At 47.6% G+C, this 19,985-nt stretch overlaps 1 protein-coding gene across 6 annotated transcripts in view; it reads right to left on the reverse strand.

Annotated features, from left to right (window-relative positions):
* Positions 1–19,985, reverse strand: part of DENND11 (DENN domain containing 11) — a 52,973-nt gene that overhangs the window by 14,860 nt on the left and 18,128 nt on the right. For all 6 annotated transcript variants that reach the window (XR_003609802.2, XR_003609804.2, XR_003609803.2 and 3 more), the window contains exons 2-8: positions 19,851–19,950; positions 18,744–18,902; positions 7,810–7,963; positions 2,358–2,496; positions 1,234–1,365; positions 866–1,016; positions 195–263 (exon numbers count right to left, since the gene is read on the reverse strand). Coding sequence is in view for 3 of the 6 variants with exons in the window: in XM_088018619.1 (XP_087874745.1) it covers positions 195–263; positions 866–1,016; positions 1,234–1,365; positions 2,358–2,496; positions 7,810–7,963; positions 18,744–18,902; positions 19,851–19,950 (904 nt within the window). In the remaining 3 variants the exon portion in view is untranslated. The remainder of the gene's footprint in view (positions 1–194; positions 264–865; positions 1,017–1,233; positions 1,366–2,357; positions 2,497–7,809; positions 7,964–18,743; positions 18,903–19,850; positions 19,951–19,985) is intronic.

Consider the following 19,985-nt stretch of genomic DNA (forward strand, 5'->3'; position numbering starts at 1 on the left):
GGGGGGGGGGGTCCCCCGATGGCACCTCAGGGCTCACGGTGGACTCCATACGGAGCCCAGCTCCCAGTGGACCTGGCAGCAATAAAGGACATCCCCGGGCTGCCGAGGGTGACAGGGGAGGGGTCGAGGCCCAAAGCGGTTGGCGCCGCGGGATCCTCAGGGAAACCCCGCAAGCGCCGCCCGGGCTGACTTACAGCACGAAGAGGTCCTCCTCACAGGGGTTGTACTCTTCTTCCACCTCCTGGGAGTATAGCAGCATCTGCCTGTGGGGAAGGAGGCCACCTTCACGCTCTGCTGCCGCTACAGGACCCCCGACATCGGCCAGGTCATCGGTCAGGCCCCTGCATGGGCTACCCCCCCCCGGCCCCCCCGGAAGAGCAGCCCCAACCCCCGGCCCGAAAGCCTGGAGAGACAGATGACGGGAAAGGAATAAACGGGGCTTGGAGTCCAACCCCTGGGGTCCAGGGCCAGTGCCGGCCACTTGTGGTCTCAGACAAGTGGTGATCTTTCTTAAATGCCCATCGAACAGGGATGATGGTGATGCTATTATTTATTTCGCCACTGATACCACATGAGACCACTCGTGTCACGAATTACTGAGAATTACGTGAGATAAGGCATAAGCACGTTGGCAATACTGTGCTCACTGGGTGCTCATTAAAGGCTGGTGCTCTCCCTTGGGCCGCCCAGGTTCCAGAGCCCACGAGAAAGAAGTCACCGCACGCATACGTGCCACCCCTACGCGCCACGGGGCAGGGGCGGACAGGACGGGCTTCACGGACAGACCCCAACCGTCCTGAAAGGGGCAGCGCCCCGGGGCCCCCCCCCCCGTCGGGGTGCGTGCCGGCCTCAGCTGCGCCCCCACCTCTGCTCGTTGAGCCGCTGGTACTTCTCGCGGTCAGCACTGTTGATCTTCAGCAAGGGCTGCAGGTGGTCGTGGTGTGTCTTCACGTTCTGGTTATCCACATAGACATCATACAGTTCCCGCTTCTCCTCGAAAATCTTCTCTGTGGTGCCTGGGACATCCAGGTTCAGGGGCTGGGCAGCTGGAGGCCGTCACTGAAAGGCACCCGCCCGACCCCACCAAGGAAACGAGGGGCCTGGGAGCCCTGCGTCTGCGAGGAGGAGGGCCCCCGGGGAGCCGGAAGGCCAGAGCCCGGCTTCCAGCGGAGCTGTTGTGGGGATTCGGGGCAAGGACGTGTGGGCAGGACGCGGGGAGGGCCCCGTACTCACAGGCCACATAGGACACCTCTACCTCCAGGCTCTCGATGTCAGCCACGTTCACATAGAAGAAGGGCTTGGACTCAGGAACGGTGCCCCCGATGCCCGGCAGGGAGACGTTGGCCAGACAGCAGCAGCAGTACACTGTGGGACAGGGCACGGGATGGCGGAAGAGGAGTGTGCCCCTCCTCCCTGGCAGCCGGCCGGCCGCGCCTCCAAGCAGTCAGCCTCCAAGGACGCTGGGGAGGCTTTGCCCCGTGCCGTCCTAGAACCTGAGTCACCACGGGGCTCCGGCCTTCTGAGGGGATGGGGCAGGGCCACGAGGCTTCCGGGTCCCACAGCAGAAGCCGATCTCGAGGGACACCGACGACGCTTTACCACAGCCAGCAGACGGTCTCCAGTCTTCACCTCACGAGATCTTGCTTCGGATCTGGCGCTGGCGACCTTCCCCCTTCTCACGGCTCCTGCCTGCGGTAACCCCCGCATCTCCCGGCTCCCTCCCTTCTTCCGACCGCCCCCGCTGTCACCTCTGCCGTCCCGCTGTGTGACTTCACCTCCAGTGCCTGCGTCACCTCCCCTCACTCGCGCTCTCCCCGAGGGACGCCATCCACCCCGTGGTCACCGGCACTCTGTATGCCACTCTCAAATCTTCATCTCCAGCCTGCCTTTCCCCCAAGGTCCTGACCCAGCCGCACCGGTGCCTGGTGTCCACCTCGCATACGAAGGCAGTGCTATCACTCCACCCCTTCTACTCCTCCTGGCCCCCCAGCTGGTGGCCCCACCATCCCGGTCATCCTAGACCCTTCCTCCATTCCGTCACACACATCAGAATCGTACAACCCAAATCACACACCGACGTTTGCCAGGTTTCCCTCCGCAGTGTATCAGAATCCATCTTCTCTCACATCTGTTCTCTCTCACCGGACTACGGATGTGTCCCCCAACCCGCCTTCTGCTCTGCCGCCACAGCCCACGGTCCAGAACACAAGCCCAACCCCGGCATTCCCGGGCCGAAAACCTGGGACCCCTCTTGGGACAGCCCAAACTCTTCTGAACTTGGTCAACAATGCGAAGACTCAAGCAGTTGCTGCTCCAGGACACCTAGGAAAGAAAACCCAACTCTGGCTTCTAGTTACCTCTATAGCATACGACGCCCACGGGAGGGGGAGAAAATATCAAAATGCGCTTTCGAAGTAAGGCAAATTTCCAAAGGATGAGGATCTGTTCTCCAAAGAACTTGATAAACTGAGACATGCAGCCAGCTGGGTGTGTGATCTGGAAGAAATAAAGGAGGAAGAGACGAGCCTGCTCAAAACGTGAGAAACGATTCAGTACAGCTGTGTGCTACACAAGCCCTGCCCCCTGCCCCCAGCCCACAGACAACCACCAACAGAGGCACCAGCAGATGGCTACTTCTACACAAAACGGTATTGTTCACTTTAAAGTCTCACTTTTGAATGAGCTTTCGATACTCCAAAATCTCCCCTGATACAATAAATGAAGTCGGACTTCGGGATCGTTAAGTACTTTGCTCAGTAGAGAGGGGCGCACAAGAAACAAAGCTGAACGTGCTTCTGAAAAGTCAGAAAGAAAACTTTCTGAAATAACAGTACGCCCTCAATGAGAACATTCAACTCAAAACCGTTACTGGGCCCTGGAAGGGGTGCAGTGATGAGCTCCCCAAGTGTACAGGGACCGCTACCGTGTCAAGTGAGTATCTGCGCAGGTTACGGGCAGGAGGACCTCATGGGCCCCCTTGCCCAATAACCGCTGCACGTGGGGTCCAGCCTCTTCCTTCCTGCCAAGTGCAAGGAGCCTGTCGCCCCCCCAGGAGCTCTGACCCCGGAAAAGCTGAATTCCAATCCCAGCTCTGCCATTTACTAGTGGGCGGCCTTGGGGAAGCTAGCCAACGCTCCCTGTTCACTCTCCTGATCTGTGAAATGGGGAGACCACCCTGCCCCTCACATGGCTCTCAGGACCACCTGAGGAAAAACACATGAAGCGCTCAGCGCGCAGGTGCTGATGAAACGGGAAGTCTTCAAGCTCTGCTCCTCAGGAGTGCTTTGGAAGGTCACTTCCGAGCTCAAGCGTCCGAAGCAATAGCACTCGCCACCCACTGGGGGCGCTGGTGAGAACACTTCCGAGGAGCTGCACCCACAGGGACGCCGGTGCTGGGCTTGCGGCTGGGAGCCCTGGCGACCGGCAGCATGAGCTTCCCTTTCCAGGGTGGGCGATGTCCCCCGCACCTGCTCCTTTCACTTGCCCACCCCCCACCCGCCCAACGGCAGAGAGGCTGCCCTCCGCTGAGGGTCCGAGTCCCACCCCTGTGTCTACTCCTCTCCCAGATCTCCCGGAGGAGAGGCACTGAACCACCACGTCTGGTCAGATTCCTCCAACCCCAATCTTTGACAAAAGTACTAAGGCAACGAGACAGCCACGGGAGCCCAGGCCCTGGGGGCCCCTCCCAGCCTCCCCTCTGGTGGTCCTCAAGCCCCGAGGACATTCTTCTACGGCATGAAGGCCTGCCAGTGTTTTGCCCAAACGTGTCCTGGGGCCTAGAATTCCAGAATAAACGATCAACCCTTAATTCTGGTCTTATTTATTCATCCATGCAAGGATGCACGGATACACTCGGACAAGAAAGATTTCTCACGTGCTAACTTTGCACCAAACACTGTGCTAAGTAGGCTCGGTCCAACAATGAACTTTGGAAAGGCCCAGCCCTTGCCCCTCATACAGTGTAGAGACTACTGGGAGAAGCAGGTGCACAAGCGATCAAATCCCAGCCTGAGAGCTGATGCGAGGGGGCAGGGGCTGCAGGAGCGCATAGGAGGTGCCCGACCCAGTTCTTGGGGAGACCCGGAAGACTTCCTGGAGGCAGCGTGTCTCAGCTTGAACATGAAGGAGGCACTGGACCGACGGCGTTCTTGGTAGCGGGACCAGCGTGTGCAAAGGCCCGGAGACAAGCGACAACACACCACTTCCTGAGAACTGCCAGTAGCTGAGGTGCCGGGCTGGGGTTGTGCCAGGGCAACTCGGGAAGGGGTTACATTGAGGGACGTTTCTCCTGCCTTCACCTAAATCTATTTCCCGGGTCTGGGCCTCTGTTCTGCTGTAGCTTTTATAGGAAACTCTTTTCCTGACTTACGCAGCTGCCACCTTCACGTTTTCCCCTCCGACCTTCCAGGGGACATACTCCAGGCTCTCTTCACTCCCTAACCGTGGCCAGCAACCCTCGGGCTCTCTCTCCATCCCTCGCCTCCCCTCCATCCCGAATCCCTGCCCAGGGACTCCATCCGCTCCCTGGGGCTCAGTCCCTTATTCTCTCTCCCACTTCCCCGTTTCCCAAAGCGGGGCATCTACCAGGCACTGCCGGACCCCTCAGAGAGGCCTCAAGCCTTCCTTCCTCCCTTGCCCGTGATTTTTGTCTCTGCAACCATCTCAGATCTGACCCCGAATTTAAAAACTTAAACTTTTCTTCATGTGTGTGTTCGCTCTGTAAAAATTCACTGAACTATATATATGGATTTTTTTAAGCTTGTGGCTACAAAATATTGTTTCAAGAGAGAGCTTCTATAGACATTTCTTTTTATGTACATATATGTGATATATTCCATATACGACCAGTGGAGTCATATATATATATACATATATGCCGTTGTTTCAAGGGCTGTCATTTTCCTCCTGGTTCTTTCCTTTTTTATATACATATGCATCATTCCTCCATATCTGACCTCATCCCCAGGTAACATACGTATTAGTAACCTCGTATATACCCAAGCGTTGTCCCGTGCTGATGTATGCGTGTGTTTATCTATACCTACACCTGAGGCTGTGATTATTTTACAAAAGTACATGATCGTATCACATATAGTTTTCTGCACTTTGCTATTCTCACACAAAAACACTTCCTGGTAGACCTTCCACGTCAGTGACGTATGTTCTAATTCATTATTTATACTGGCTATACAATATATGGGGCATTCTCATTTTCTACCACTCTATACAATGCTGACTTAAACATTCTTATATTGACCTCGTTATATTCTGGTGGTTTATAAATAGAGGGCTGAGCCTAAGGAGTGGGACTGCTGAAGCAAAGGGCACATGCAGTTTTAATAAGTACTAACAAATTGTTTTGTAAAAAGGTCATTCACATTTCCATCTGTAACCTATCACAAAGTACCCTTTCCCCTGCATCACCTAGAGTTTGACGTGTATGTTAATGAGCTGCCCTCAATGGAGCAAAAGCAGAAGGCAATTTTACTTTCTCTCCCCTGTGTCCCTCCTTCATGGCCTGTTGGGGAGTGGAATCCGGGGACACCCACGTCAGATGCTGGTCATCTCCCTGTGGGTCTGAGATAGCCCAGCAGCAATTTGAGAAGGAAAAAACAGGTCAGAGTTAGGAGTGGCAAGGAAAAGATCCAGGGTTCAGTCGATACTGACCCAGAATCGCCTTAATGACCCTCTGACCATTTCTTAATTAGTGCCTCTCAGGGCATGCCATGGTGCGGGGAAATCTTTAAGGGACATTCCCTGGACTCCCACGGCAGCTGGCTTTCTGTTATATTCCTCCCCTGGGATGCAATGACTGGCGACTAGAAGGCAGAAGGAAAGGAGAAGGAGCGCTCTTCAGTTTCTCACTCTTGCTGGTATTTCGCCAGCAGCAGAGGACATCTCTGATTCTAGCCTCCAGCTTCTCCCAGCGGCTCCAGCTGAGCCACACCCCCCAGCGGGTCCAGCATCAGCAGGTGCACAGTGCCTAAGAGACCTGAGCACAGGCTGTGTAGGGCAACCTCCTCAAGCCCCTGTAGTTTTGATAATGTCATCCCTCCCTCTGTTATCCCAGCCCTGGGAGGGTGCATTCAGTAGGCAGCCTCTAAGAAGGCCCTCAATGATCCCCACCTCTTGGTATTTACAGCTTTATGTAATCCCCTCTCCCGAGTAACTTGCTTTAACCAACAGAAGATGGCAACATTGCAGGGCTGTCATGGCCAGTTAGGTTACAAAGGATTTTGATTTCCATCTTGCTAGGAGACTTTTTCACTTGTTGACTTTGATGAAGCAAGCCACCATGTTGGAGAGACCCATCTGGCTAAGGACTGAGGACAACAAAGAGGCAGTGGTACTGAAGGCCTTAGTCCACTAGCCCTCAAGGAAACCAATCCTCCGACAACGGCATGAGCTCGGAAGTGGATACTTCCCCAATCGGGCCTTCAGACGAGACCCCAGACCTGGCTGATACCTCGACTATGGTCTCATGGGAGACCCATGAAGCAGAGGACCCAGCCAAAACATGCCTAAATTCCTGGCTCACAGAAACTGTGAGATAATAAATATGTAGTATTTTAAACCATTAATTTCGGGGTACTTTGTAATGCGGCAGTAGATAACTAATAGAAGGTGGGAGCTGTCTATAATTACAAATATCTAGATTCCCTTGTTCCTTTTGGCTCCTTCAGTCTTCTAATGCCTAGATTATGGATTCCCTGTAAATTAAAGTATCTTGGAATATCTAACATAGTTTGTGTTTTCCTGGCAAGACCCTAACTGGTACTTACTGGGTTCAAATTCCATGGTCAAGTATTTAAGGTTCTCTAGAATGTGATTCCAACCTATTTTTCCAATCGTTTCTCTCCTGGTCAGTTGACATAGAAATTCAATCCCAGTCAAACTACAGGCAGACCTCATTTTACTGCACTTCACTTTATGGGGCTTCGCAGATACTGCATTTCTTATAAATTGAAAGTCTGTGGCAACCTTGCATCAAGCAAGTCTATTGGTGCCATTTTCCCAACAACAGTTGCTCACATCACATCTCTGTGTCACATTTTAGTAATTCTTACAATATTTCATAATTTTCATTATTATTGGGGCACCTGGGTGGCGCAGTCAGTTAAGCGCCCGACTCTTGGCTTCAGCTTGGGTCATGATCTCAGGGTCGTGAGATCAAGCCCCAGGTCAGGCTTCACACTCAGCGCAGAGTCTGCTTGAGATTCCTTCTCCCTCGACCCCTCCCACTCATGCTCTCTAAAATAAATAAATCTTTAAAATTTTTTTCATTATTTCAATAAATAATTTCAATAAATATATTTATTATTTCATGCTCATACTCATCTCTGTACCCCCCCAACACCTCACGCTTGTCAACTGTAAACGAACACATTCTAGCACACAGGCAAAGGACTTCAGAACAAATATGTAATAAAGTAGTATTAGGAATATGGAAACTATGAAATATTACATCTATTCATTACATTCTTCATCTTTCATCTTTTCAGTTCAAGGGTCTGGTTTTAAAATATCTAAGCCAGTAACCAAATCAAATCCACCTTCTCCCTGCTAGGAATCCACCATGACTGGCCTCTCATCCCACATGGCTTTGCACCATGCTTACGGCAGCGCCTAAAAACCATATTGTTGCCTTGTGTTTTAAAAGAATCCAAATGCTTAGGTCAGAAACCTATCCAAACCAGACTTTGTGCATAAGCCCAAGACATAAAGTCCTAATTAATTAAAAAAATAAATAAACCACCACCACTGTAGCAGACGCAGCCCAGGGCCATGTGAGCACATGGCTAGCCCTACCTTCATCTCGGGATACATGTATCGGTGGATAGAAGGCAGCCAGTAGACGGGGGGCAGGCTGCTGCCTCTCCCCGGACTGGCATGGAGCACCCCTTTCTTGTCCTCGTAGAATGCAGCCAGATGGGAGTAATGTCCCGGCGTCTCCAGCTGGTGTCTGCAAACACGCACACGCACAGTGAGAACAGCTCCAGCCCAGCTCTGCCTCTCACTCCCCTCACCTCAAGGCCTAGAACGCTTAGGAACCAAGTGATACAATAAAGAGACCCCCATTTTGAGGTTGCCAAGGATGCCTACTTTGGTGTCCCAGAAGATCCTCACGGAAAGCTCAAATGTGGGGTCTGATTCTCCCTGACACTGTCGAACACATTCTCCTCCTTGTGGGAAACTCACAGAAGGAACACCCTCTAACGTCTATCGTTCTAGAGTAAGGTGTGCCCAAGAATGTGTGCCTCTTCGCAGAGAATGTCGGGACAGGGACAGCTTGCAAGACCCCAAATCCCCTGCTTAAAGCTGCTCACTGTTGAGAAACCATGCTTGTTTGCTTTGTTAAAGGAGACTCAGAGGAAGTTTACTCCTCAGTGTCTCAAGGGAAAACAATTATTACTGGATGTCAACCAGGCCTTATACTTTCTGCATCAAGTAATAAAGTAATAAAAAATTCAGAATCTCTTATTTTTCTTATTGGGCCTGCAGAGACTGGGCTGTGGGGAGCCCTGTCAACTGTCCCCCAAACCAAGAAAGCCACACTGAATCCCTGGACCATTTGGACAATGGAGAATCCTGCCTTCAAGTCAAGCACAGGAGTGTTGTGGGTACTTTGTGGCGCCATGCTGAATGCAGGTGCTACGGGGTGAACTGTCCCCCTCCACTCCTCTCCAGAAAAAAGATCTGCTGGACTCCTAACTCTCAGTACCTAAGAATGTGACCCTCTCTGGACACAGAGTCTTTACAGAGATAATCAAGTTAAAGTGAAGTCACTGGGGTGGATCCTAATCCAATAGGACCGATGACCTTATCAAAAGGGGGAAATCTGGACACACTGAGATACACACAAGGAGAATGCCACGTGAAGATAAAGGCAGAGGTTGAGAGTGATGCATCTACGAGCCAAGGAAAACCAAAGGTCGCCAGCAAACCACCAGAAGCCAGGAGAGAGGCAAGGAGCAGATTCTCCCTCATGGCCACAGAAGGAACCAACCTCCCGACGCCCTGACGTCAGACTTCCCGCCCCCAGAACGATGACAGGATTTCTGTCGCTTTAAATCCCCCCGTTTGGGGTACTCTGTTATGACAGCCTTGGCAAACAAATACAGGGAGGAATACACGGCATCAGAACCTTTTTAGTCTTATTTTCTTGGTGCCCTACAAGTTCCATCATATTGCAACAATCAAGAATCCAAATCATGTCCAAATCATGGTTGACCGTGGAGTGACCATGACCGCAACAGGCAAGCGCCCCAATCCGTCGTCGTTGGCCTACCCCAAACTCAGACATAAACCGCTCAGAGTCAAGATTCTCACGGTCCAGCCGGGAGCCAGCTGCCTCCGCACTGTCTCTTCTCCAGAGCGACTCCCAGCTCCCAATGTCATGGTGACATCTCCGGCAAGTTACCGAACTGTTCAAAATCTGCCCTTTCGGGCGCCTGGGTGGCTCGTTGGTTAAGCGACTGCCTTCGGCTCAGGTCATGATCCTGGAGTCCCGGAATCGAGTCCCGCATCGGGCTCCCTGCTCGGCAGGGAGTCTGCTTCTCCCTCTGACCCTGCCCCCTCTCATGTGCGCTCTCTATCTCATTCTCTCTCTTTCAAATAAATAAAAATCTTTAAAACAAAACAAAACAAAAACACAAAATCCGCCCTTTCCCCCACCTTGCCTTCAAAGAGAGAATACTAGTACCACGGCAGTATTCTTTTGAGGGGCAAATGAAATGGAGTAGAAAGAACGCTCACACAGTTTGTGCCCCATTTCGGTCACTCACAAACATGAGGCTCCTTCCTCCCCAGCAATCCTGCGGCGTCTAGCCAGGCACACAGTGAGGGCCCAAAACACAAGGTAAAGGGGGAAATTCAGGCCAAGGCCCTGGAAGAGATCTTAGGGCAAATTCACATTTAAAAGGGAAAAAAAGAAATCAACATCAAGTATATTTTATTAAAAAATATTTTATTTATTTATTTGAGAGAGAGAATGAGATAGAGAGAGTACATGAGAGGGGGGAGGCTCAGAGGGAGAAGCAGACTCCCTGCTCAGCAGGGAGCCCGATGTGGGACTCGATCCCGGGACTCCAGGATCATGACCTGAGCCGAAGGCAGTTGCTTAACCAAATGAGCCACCCAGGCACCCTCAAGTATATTTTAGAAACTTATTACTCAGGTAAGTTCCTCTGGGATCGGGGGGGAGGCTCTCTAATTCAGGGGCTCCTATACATTCCATTTTAAGCTTTGCACAAGAAGGCAGTCACGTGATGTACTAATAAATGCCTATGAGAGGTGGGGGCTTATAATCCTTTCTTTCACTCTTACTCGTGTGCTCCACGGGAAACCCATGGTGGCCCAGCTGTGTTTAATTCTGAGACAGTGGCAGATTTCAGATACTCTTCAAGGATGTGTGTCTAACTGATGAAAATTTGTTTAATACAAAATAATGCAAAGATGATTAAGTTCAAAGGTGTTTTCACTAGGATGTAATTTCCCTAAAGGAACAGTGAGAATCAGTTTACTGTATTTTCAAAACTCTCTTTTCTGCACTAAAAGGGGCTGTATCAAGGGTAATTTCCATGATAACTCTTTCATTTTCTGGGTTGTTGATTGGATGCTCAGTTGTCTTTTCTTTTTGACTCCCTTATAAAGCTATACTTGAACCGAGTTTCCTCTTTTTTAAAGATTTTATTTATTTGACACAAAGAGAGAGAACACAAGCAGGGGGAGCAGGAAAGGGAGAAGCAGGGGGAGCAGGAAAGGGAGAAGCAGGCTTCCCGCTGAGCAGGGAGCCTGAAGCAGGGCTCGATCCCAGGGCCCTGAGATCATGACCTGAGCTGAAGGCAGATGCTTAACTGACTGAGCCACCCAGGCGCCCCTTGAACCGAGTTTCTAAAGAAAAGCTCACTAAGTCAGAGAACCTTAGACAAAAAGCTATGTCCTCTGACAGTCTTAGATATCACTGACAGATGGCACAGAACAAGGCACTAATAAGGAAGACAGAATGTAAGCACATACATAAATATAAACTGGCAGTTCCGGATCAGTGTTAAACAACTGTTGTGTGAAAGCCTGAAAATGTAAACACACTGGAGATTTTGCAATAAACAACACTGATGAGCATGCCGTGATACCAAAATAACCCAAAAGGTACTGAAGCAAGGTTGAGAGCTGGAAGGTGTGTTGAGCTTCAAAGACGTGCAAAAGGGGACCTTCTGGGCGATCTTGTCTAGAAGGATGCCTAGACAAGGAAGTACCACACTGAACACAGGCCAAGCCCTTTATGGAAAGTGTCTAAGAGACATGACATCGTAAAAACTAGAGAATGACGTGCACAATATATACTACTGATCTGAAGCCTCAGGCAGGCTTCTGGGCCAGATCGAGGGTTCCCCTGCAGGACCAGAGACACTAGGGCTCTCCTTAAGCCCAAGCCCCTTCACAGATAGAACATAAGCTTATGTGACTACACAGATGCCCACTGCGGCTAACCCTGCCTTCCCCTACATGCCCCAGCAATAAGGTATCCAACGTCAGAGTCAGAGATGCCTCTGTAAGGCAGTTACCCTTCACCACTCCGTGTATTCGCTCCTGGTCTGAACCTGTTTGTCCTCTGACTTTGCAAGTACAGAAAAACAGGCATTCCCTTTTACTGCTGGTGGAGGTACAAAATGGTACCACCTTTCTGGAGGGTACTTGCAATTTGTATCAAACTGTACACCGCATGTACTTTCTGACCCAGTGACCCCAATTCTAGGAGTGTGGCCCAAACGACTATATCTGGATATGAACAATCATTTACCTACAGTGATGCTCATGTTTACAAGGGCAAAATATAAGAGTGACTCAATCGATTAAGCATCTGCCTTTGGTTCAGGTCATGATCCCAGGGTCCTGGGATCGAGCCAGGGTCCTGGGATCGAGCCCCGCATCGGGCTCCCTGCTCAGTGGGGAGTCTGCTTCTCCCTCTCCTCTCCGCTTGTGTTCTCTCTCATTATCTCTATTGCTATTTCTGTCTGTCTCTCTCAAATAATCTTTAAAAAAGAAAAAAAAAAGAAACAACCTAAGAGCCCAATAGCAGTGATACAGTTAAATAAATTATGATACATCTATACGCTGAAATGCTCTGGAACCACCATGATGTTGAGAACTATTATGCATGATATTCATGGAAAGACTAACATACCAACTCAGACATTTTAGATGCTGAGTGACCTTGATATTCTTTTTAAAAAATTGTGTGTGTATATATTTATACATGGGAAAAAGACTGGAAAAATATAAATGTTAATAGCGGATATGTCTGGCTGGTGGGATCATGTTCTCTTTACTTTCTTGAACTTCTGTCTTTTTTTTTAAGTCTTCTACAATAATTATATAATTTCATATTTAGTCTTTTAAACTTTTCACTACAGAAGATTTTAAACTTATATAAAAAGTAGAAAAAAGAATCTTAAGCCCCATTACCCATCAATTAGCTTCAACAACGATCAATATTTTATCAATATGGTTACATCTACACCCTATTCCCCCACTGACAGTCTTCTTCCTAGAATATATATATTTTTTAAAGATTTTATTTATTTATTTGACAGAGAGAGACACAGCGAGAGAGGGAACACAAGCAGGCGGAGTGGGAGAGGGAGAAGCGGGCTTCCCGCGGAGCAGGGAGCCCGATGCGGGGCTCAATCCAAGGATCCTGGGATCATGACCCGAGCTGAAGGCAGATGCTTAACGACTGAGGCTCCCCTTCCTGGAATATTTTAAAGCAAATCCCTTATCACAATATTTTACCCATAAACACCTTGGTATACATCTCTAATGGATAAAGTCTATTTAAAAAAGAGCATAAACACCATGCCCTTATCTCACCTAACAAAATTAATAATGAAGCCCGAAGGGGCGCCTGGGTGGCTCAGTCGGTTAAGTGTCTGCCTTCGGCTCGGGTCATGATCCCAGGGTCCTGGGATCGAGCCCCACATCGGGCTCCTTGCTTGGTGGGGAGCCTGCTTCTCCCTCTACTTGTGCTCTCTGTCAAATAAATAAAATCTTTAAAAAAAATAATGAAGCCCGAATACAAATTAATACCCAACCCACATTCGAATGATACCAAATCTCCCCAAAATGTTTTACAGTTGGCTGTTTGAATCACGATCTAAGCACGGTCCAGAGATCTCGTAATGTGTTCTAAGTCCCTTTTATTCCATAACACTCCCTCCTTCTTTTTCTACTTTTTTTAAAATTATAAGGTAGTTCTCCAATGTCTTCTGATTAATAAGAACTAGTCACAGAAAGGACTAACTAGATATTGAAGCCAAGAGTTGTGGAGGAAATCTAGTAAATAAGTTTGGGATACTGAGAAGTAAGAATGAATAGAAAACACAGATACAGTGTTTTCAGAAATCAAGTCTAGTTAGACACAAGTCACTGCTGCAGTCAAATACGGCCCTGGCCTGGGCTTACCTCACATGCGCCTCTCCCCCTCAGAGCCTCATGCAACTCCCTCCTGCCATGTCACCTCAAGCCCTCTGTAATCACTAAGGCTGGAAAACCTTCCTAGCTGTGACTCAAAATCTAGGAGCCATGAAAAAATTAATGAATTCAATGAAGAAAAACATCTGCATGACAAAAGGTAATGTGAAAAGATGAATGACAGGGGCGCCTGGGTGGCTCAGTCAGTTGAGCATCTGACTGTAGACTTCAGCTCAGGTCATGATCTCAGGCGGCGGGGCTGAGCCCCGCATCGGGCTCCATGCTCAGCGCTGAGTCTGCTTGGGATTCTCTCTCTCTCTCTCAAATAAATCTTAAAAAAAAAAAAAAATGAATGACAAAGTGGAAAAATATTTTCAATTTATTCCACAAAGAACAAATCTCCCTACTACACAAAGAACTCCTAGAAATTAATAAAATAACCAAAGGAAAGAAAAAAAAAAAAGAAAGAAAACTGCAGCAAAGGTTAGAAACAGCTCACAGAAGATGAAAAACAAGTGACTCAAATATAAAGGTGCTCAATCTCACTCATTAGAAAAAATGCAAATTAAACCTATACTCATGTATCGTGTTTTATCCTTCAGAATGCCCAAACTCTCAAAGTTTTATTTTGTGTTGGCAATGTTGGGAGGAAATAGCATTCTCCTTCATTACTGCTGGATATGCAAAACGGTACAATCTTTATGGACAACAATTTGACAATAGCTGTTACAATTACAAATGCCTCTTCCTTTTGAACCACCAATTTCATTTCTAGAAATTTAATGTACACATACTCTGTTCATACATGAAATGATACTTGCGCACAGGTATTCAGTGCAGCATTATCTATAACAGCAAAAGACTGGAAATGACCAAACGTCCATCAATAAAAAAGACTTGCTAAAGAAAGTGTGGTTCTTCTGTATAGGGCACATACACAGCTGTAAGAAATGATAAACTCTCTGTACTGATAGGAGAATATGATCTCCTAGACACATTGTTCATTGAAAACGGCAAGGTGCAAAATAACCTGATACTCTTTCCATGAAAGGGGCAGGATAAAGAATATACATTTGTGTTTGCATATACACACACATTTTGGAAAGACAGAGGAGAAATTGACAGTAATTACTGAGATTATTGGATGGATATGGGAACCGGGCTTTTTTTTTTTTTTTAAGGTTTTATTTATTTGAAAGAGAGAGCACGAGCAGGGGTTGGAGCAGAGGGAGAGAGGGCGAAGTAGGCTTCCCGCTGAGCAGGGAGCCCGACTCCAGGCTTCATCCCAGGACTGTGAGAACATGACCCGAGCTGAAGGCAGACGCTTAACCCACTGAGCCACCCAGGCGTGCCTGGGCTTTGCATGTTATGCCAGTGGTAGAGTCTGCCACTCTCTTCTTCCATGAGTAATAGATCTTTCTGATTGTAGCTCGTCACACAGTCACCTCGTTAAGGACCACAAATACCAGGCCCTCTTGCTGCCAGGCGTGGCTAGGAATGAAGAACTGGCCAATCGGATGTAAGGAGAAGGGATGTGTTTAACTTGGGGCATGCCTGTGTTTTTCCTTTGCCTGCGGTTTTTCCTTTGCCTGCAAGTACATGACCTGGTAACGGTGGGTCGGCTTCTACCATGGGGGCGAGGACAATACTCTAGGAGACAGGAACATTCAAGACAGAAAGACTTGAGTCCCAAGGACGACCCAGCAGAACAGAGACATCTACCCCCCCCCGGACAGTTTGTCCCCCCCGCCCCCCCCAGGACTGTTGTGCTAGAAAAGCCATACGTCTATCTCCTTTGAGTCACTGTATCTTGGGTCTCTTTGTTGTCGCGGCTAAAGCAGAAGACGCTACCTAGAAATGAGTTACCCCGTATCAGAGAAGCATCGTGGCCTTTGGCTCAGCAGCTGGCAAGGGAAGGGGGTGAGAAGAGGTGTTGCAGCCCAGAAAGCTGGGAGCCCTTGTTACACTGTTGCCAAAACTTGCTGGAACTTCAGTAACTTGGAAGACAGGCCCTGTGTCCCCTGAACTTGTAACTTCAGGGGAAACAGAAATAACATGTTGGTTGCTCCTGACCTCCAGGGAGCCACTACAAGAGGAAGATGCCAACAGGCAAGAACTGGCTGGTTTGCAAGCCGAAATGGAAGGGAATGGAGCCGAAGGGCAGTGTGTTCTGAGTTCTGCAACATAAACTCAGACTCCAACTGTTTGGGGGTCCCATAGGACTGGGAAAGCCAACTGCTTTTGTACCCCAAAAGCAGGAGATAAGAATTTCTCTCAAAGCTTCTATGAAAGTCTCCAGTTAAAAGTGGAGTCATGGGAGTCGCACCCATTTGCAAAGATCAGATTTAGGGTGCAGCCTCGGGGTGGTTGCCATTAAAATGAGGAAAAAGATGGATAGGCCAAGAACAGACACCAGTAACTAGTCCGTAGTCCAGTAATTTAAAAACTAAGACTCAAAAGAAATCTTTGGCAGTGGATACTTTCATCTGGAACTGACTGGAAGCAAACAGACCAGAAGCCTATTTAGTTTCTGAGGGACCTGTATTGTCACACAGAAATCCTGGATTTTAGACCAGAAGCATTAAATGGATGAGCCTCTAGGAGGTCTCTCTGGGGATTGGAGGAATGTTCTCTAATGTGGGAAGAAAAGTGCACGTGGGTATCTGAATAGTCAGAGGGGGCAAACTGAAGCAGGGGCTGCTAATTTTGCCCCCAAATCCATCTGTCCCTTTTTCCTGTTTGCAACAGAACCACCCAATTTTTAACTGATCACAGGATCACCAACCTAGAGACTACTTCTTCCAGTCTCCTTTGCTGTTAGGTGTGTCTTTGTGATGGAGAACTTGACAATGGTATGTGAGAAGTGATGATACAACTTCAGGGGCTCTCCCTCTTCCCTCTGCGCTAGATGCAAACAGTAGTGGTGAGCAGCTTTGAACACCGGAGAACATCTTAGAATACAAACTTCACTCTTAGGATATGGTAGAACAATCCAAGCGAAAAAGTGTGAGTCCCTAAACAATTGTAGGGAATAGCAGGCTTCCCACCTTGACCACCTGCCCACCAGCAGACTATTACATCAGAAAGAATCTTCTATCTTATTTGAACCATTGTATTTTGGGGCCTCTGTGACTGCCATTTAGCTAGGACCCTAACTAATATAATGCCACCTTTTAATTTTTAACATTTGGGCCATGAGAAAATATTGTCTACTTGGGAAAATTAGTTTTTTCAAAAGGAATAATTTTTTTAAAAAGTGTCAGGATCCCAATAAAAATGTTTTTTAACTCCATAAGCTTACTTCTGAGACACAAAGCTGAGGAAATATTTCAAAAACAGAAAAAGAGATCTATATGAAAGTGTTCTCTGCAGTTCCAGAGTGCAGAGGAACAATTAAAAAAAAAAAAATAGAAACATCCTAAATGCTCAACCACAGGGAACAATCAAGAAAACTTATGGGACAACTCTAGCATTACAGAGTTATTAAAATAATCATCAACATGATAAATGCGGCAGGCGAGGCAGAGAAAACATATGTATAACCAGTGCATAAAAGAAACAAATGGAACGGGAAAGTTGAATATTTTCTTACAGGTGGAAAGGTTCCTGAAATTAAAAATAAAAGACATATCTCTAGATCAAGAGGGACAAACTATCCCTGGAAAGAAAGTTCAGACACTTTACGAGTAAAGAATCTACAGGGATCTAGAAATCAGACACTTCTCCAGACCATCAGTATCAGAAGACAGCAAAGCAATACTTACAGCATCCCGAAAGAAGGAAAGATTGCAGAACCTTCTACCTGCCCAGAGGAAAGGTGACAGACACATACGATTAAGGGCGCAAGGCCTCAGGGAAGGCAGCACCCATGATCCTTTCATGGGGGATGGAATAAAGCGCTTGATGGCAAAACCCAACCAGCCAAGAAACAAATGCAATCAGGAGCCGGGGAACACAGCAAGCCACAGCCAAGCCGTGGCCACGGTGGTACACATGGAACCGAGACCACAGAACAGTGGGAAGCAGGATTATAGAACTAAATACAGACTAGGTCTCACCATATGTAAGAACTGAGATGTGACCCAGGGCAGAGGAGCTGAGAGGTGGTAGATAAGATGGCCGACTGTGTCCACAATTGAAACACTGAAAACCACCAGTGATGCTTATGCTGAGAATATATGTTATTTCTCAATAAAAAGAAGAATGACATCCTATCTTTGTGGTTTTCATAATCTTTTTCCTTAACTTTGAAGGAATATTTCAAGAAATAATGTACCTTATTGTAAAAAAATAAAATTCACTTGAAGTTTGACAATTCCTTCAGTTTCATTGTTCTTTTCCTCTGATCTCTATAAGGAAGATTAAATTCAACGTATTTCAAACTAGCCTGCTATGTGATAAAGTTAAATCCTCATAAAGCATTAATCCTATTTTTGTAAAACTATTTCTGTTTTAGAATGGCATTCACTGAATATTCACACAATGGATAGCTTGGTGTTAAAATTTAGAAGGATTTTTAAAAAAAACTCATTTATACTTTTATATACATTTTAAATAATTAACCTTTTTACCCATAAACAAATTTCATGTTCTTTCAAAGATGACCAAGCAAAGACTGTTATATAAGAAAATTAAAATGATAAATTTTAAAAGTAGAGGGTATAAAAAACGTATGCAAGGGTATGGTGCCAAGTATATATATATATTTTTTGAAAGTATACACATACGTATACCAGAAAAGAGGCAGAATGTGCCAAAATTTTAATAACGCTTCAGGGATTAGGGATAGATTTCTCTGTCAAAATCTGAAATGAAATTAGAGTAATAAAAAAGTGTATACAGTCATGAATAGTTTTGCTGCTTCGGTCAAAAATTCCTTTCCAATTACCACAAGTAGTAATAAAAACCCCAAATAATAAAGGATTAGGCTTAAGAAGAGTTTACAGTCTGTTTGCCTACCTGGGGCAAGGAGGTATTTCCTGCGGCTTAGGGTAAACAAAGATCATGTAACTGTCAACAGATTACATCATTAAACAAAACTGACGACAGTGTTAACACAAGCGAAGGCAAACCCACCCTGCTTTCCCTGCAGTGTGCAGAATCTTTAGGACAGAAAGGCCACCTCCTGAGGCGTGAAATGTGGCCATGGAGGTTCGTGGAAGACCATCCGCCTCGCTAGCACACAGACTTCATCTCAGAGAGCTCCTCACCACCCCCCCGGAATTGGCATAGCCCCGTGGCCTCCCCGCACACGAATGCAAGCCACGTACCGAACCTGGTTCTCCAGGAAGTGCATGTACCGGTAAAGCAGGGTGTAGGACGGAGACAGGATGCCCACAGACTTCATTCGGGCGCCGCGCTCCAGCTCACTCTCCACAGGCATGTTGGCGAAGCAGGCCAGGCCAAAGAACGGCCCCTTTCGGAAATAGCTAGAACGGATCCAATGCGTAGCGCGGCTCACAATCAGAGAGAGAAATTTTGTTTGGCTTTGTTTTTTTAATTTGAGATGCAGTCCGGAGGAAAACAAGTAACGGTGTCCAGGGCCTGAAGATGGATTTTTAGAACCACAGGGGAACACTGGTCCAGGCCACTCAACCCCACAGACGAGACAACCGAGGCGCAAGGAGATTATGGGATGCGCCGAGGGGCAGCCCACGGGAGCCAGGACTTGACATTGGCAAGCCTGCTGCTCAGCCGCCCAGACCACGAACATATCCCTTCTCCTCTCCTGCAACACAACCCATGATAGGGAACCAAAACAAAGATTTCTCTTCAGACCCGTCTGGAATGGTACTGTTTTATGAGCGTGAACCACATTGGTTTTTTTCCCTCACTTCCTGAGTCCCTGATACTTTTAATAGGGTGAGGACCAGAGCTGTCACTTTATTCCTTCCCCTTTCTCACACTTGTCCTGGTGGCAGCCCAGTGAGAAGATTCAACCTCGTTTGGCCCTACCCTGATGTTCTAGCTGTCTGTCTTCCTCACACGGATCTTAATTACACAGCACTATAAACCGGCCTGACTTAAAGCTGGAATTTCAAGTTTTGGCACAACCATGTCTTAAGGCAACCCAAACTGAACTGAAAGTCCATTCTTGCAATAAAGCCAAAGCTCAAGCGAGGTCCAGTATTTTCCCAAAAGGGAGAGAACCTCTGATAGTTAACTTTTAGGGGTCATGAAACCCATTGAGAACCTAATGAAAGCTGGGGACCTGCTTGCTAGAAAACGGATGCAAACACAAAACCACACGTATATTTCCAGGGCATTTCCACCCACCTTTGGAAGCCTCCCTGAGGAGAGCCCTTATGCTCTAGGGAAAGTATGAGAGGAGAGGAGAGGAAATGATACAGAGAAAATTTACATTCTGAAATACTTACATGAAGTCCGACTGAATTTTATGGGACCCACTGGCCATAGACTTGAACTCAACACCTTCGAGGTCAATATCTTGAGGCAGGCACCATTCCACCATGTTCCCTGCAGGGGGAAGGGAGGATACAAGTTAAAAGAAA

The sequence above is a fragment of the Eumetopias jubatus genome, unplaced genomic scaffold, assembly GCF_037043125.1.
Source record: "Eumetopias jubatus isolate StellerSeaLion01/CBP00866 unplaced genomic scaffold, mEumJub1_p1.0 scaffold_14, whole genome shotgun sequence".
In the NCBI taxonomy this organism is placed as follows: Eukaryota; Metazoa; Chordata; class Mammalia; order Carnivora; family Otariidae; genus Eumetopias; species Eumetopias jubatus.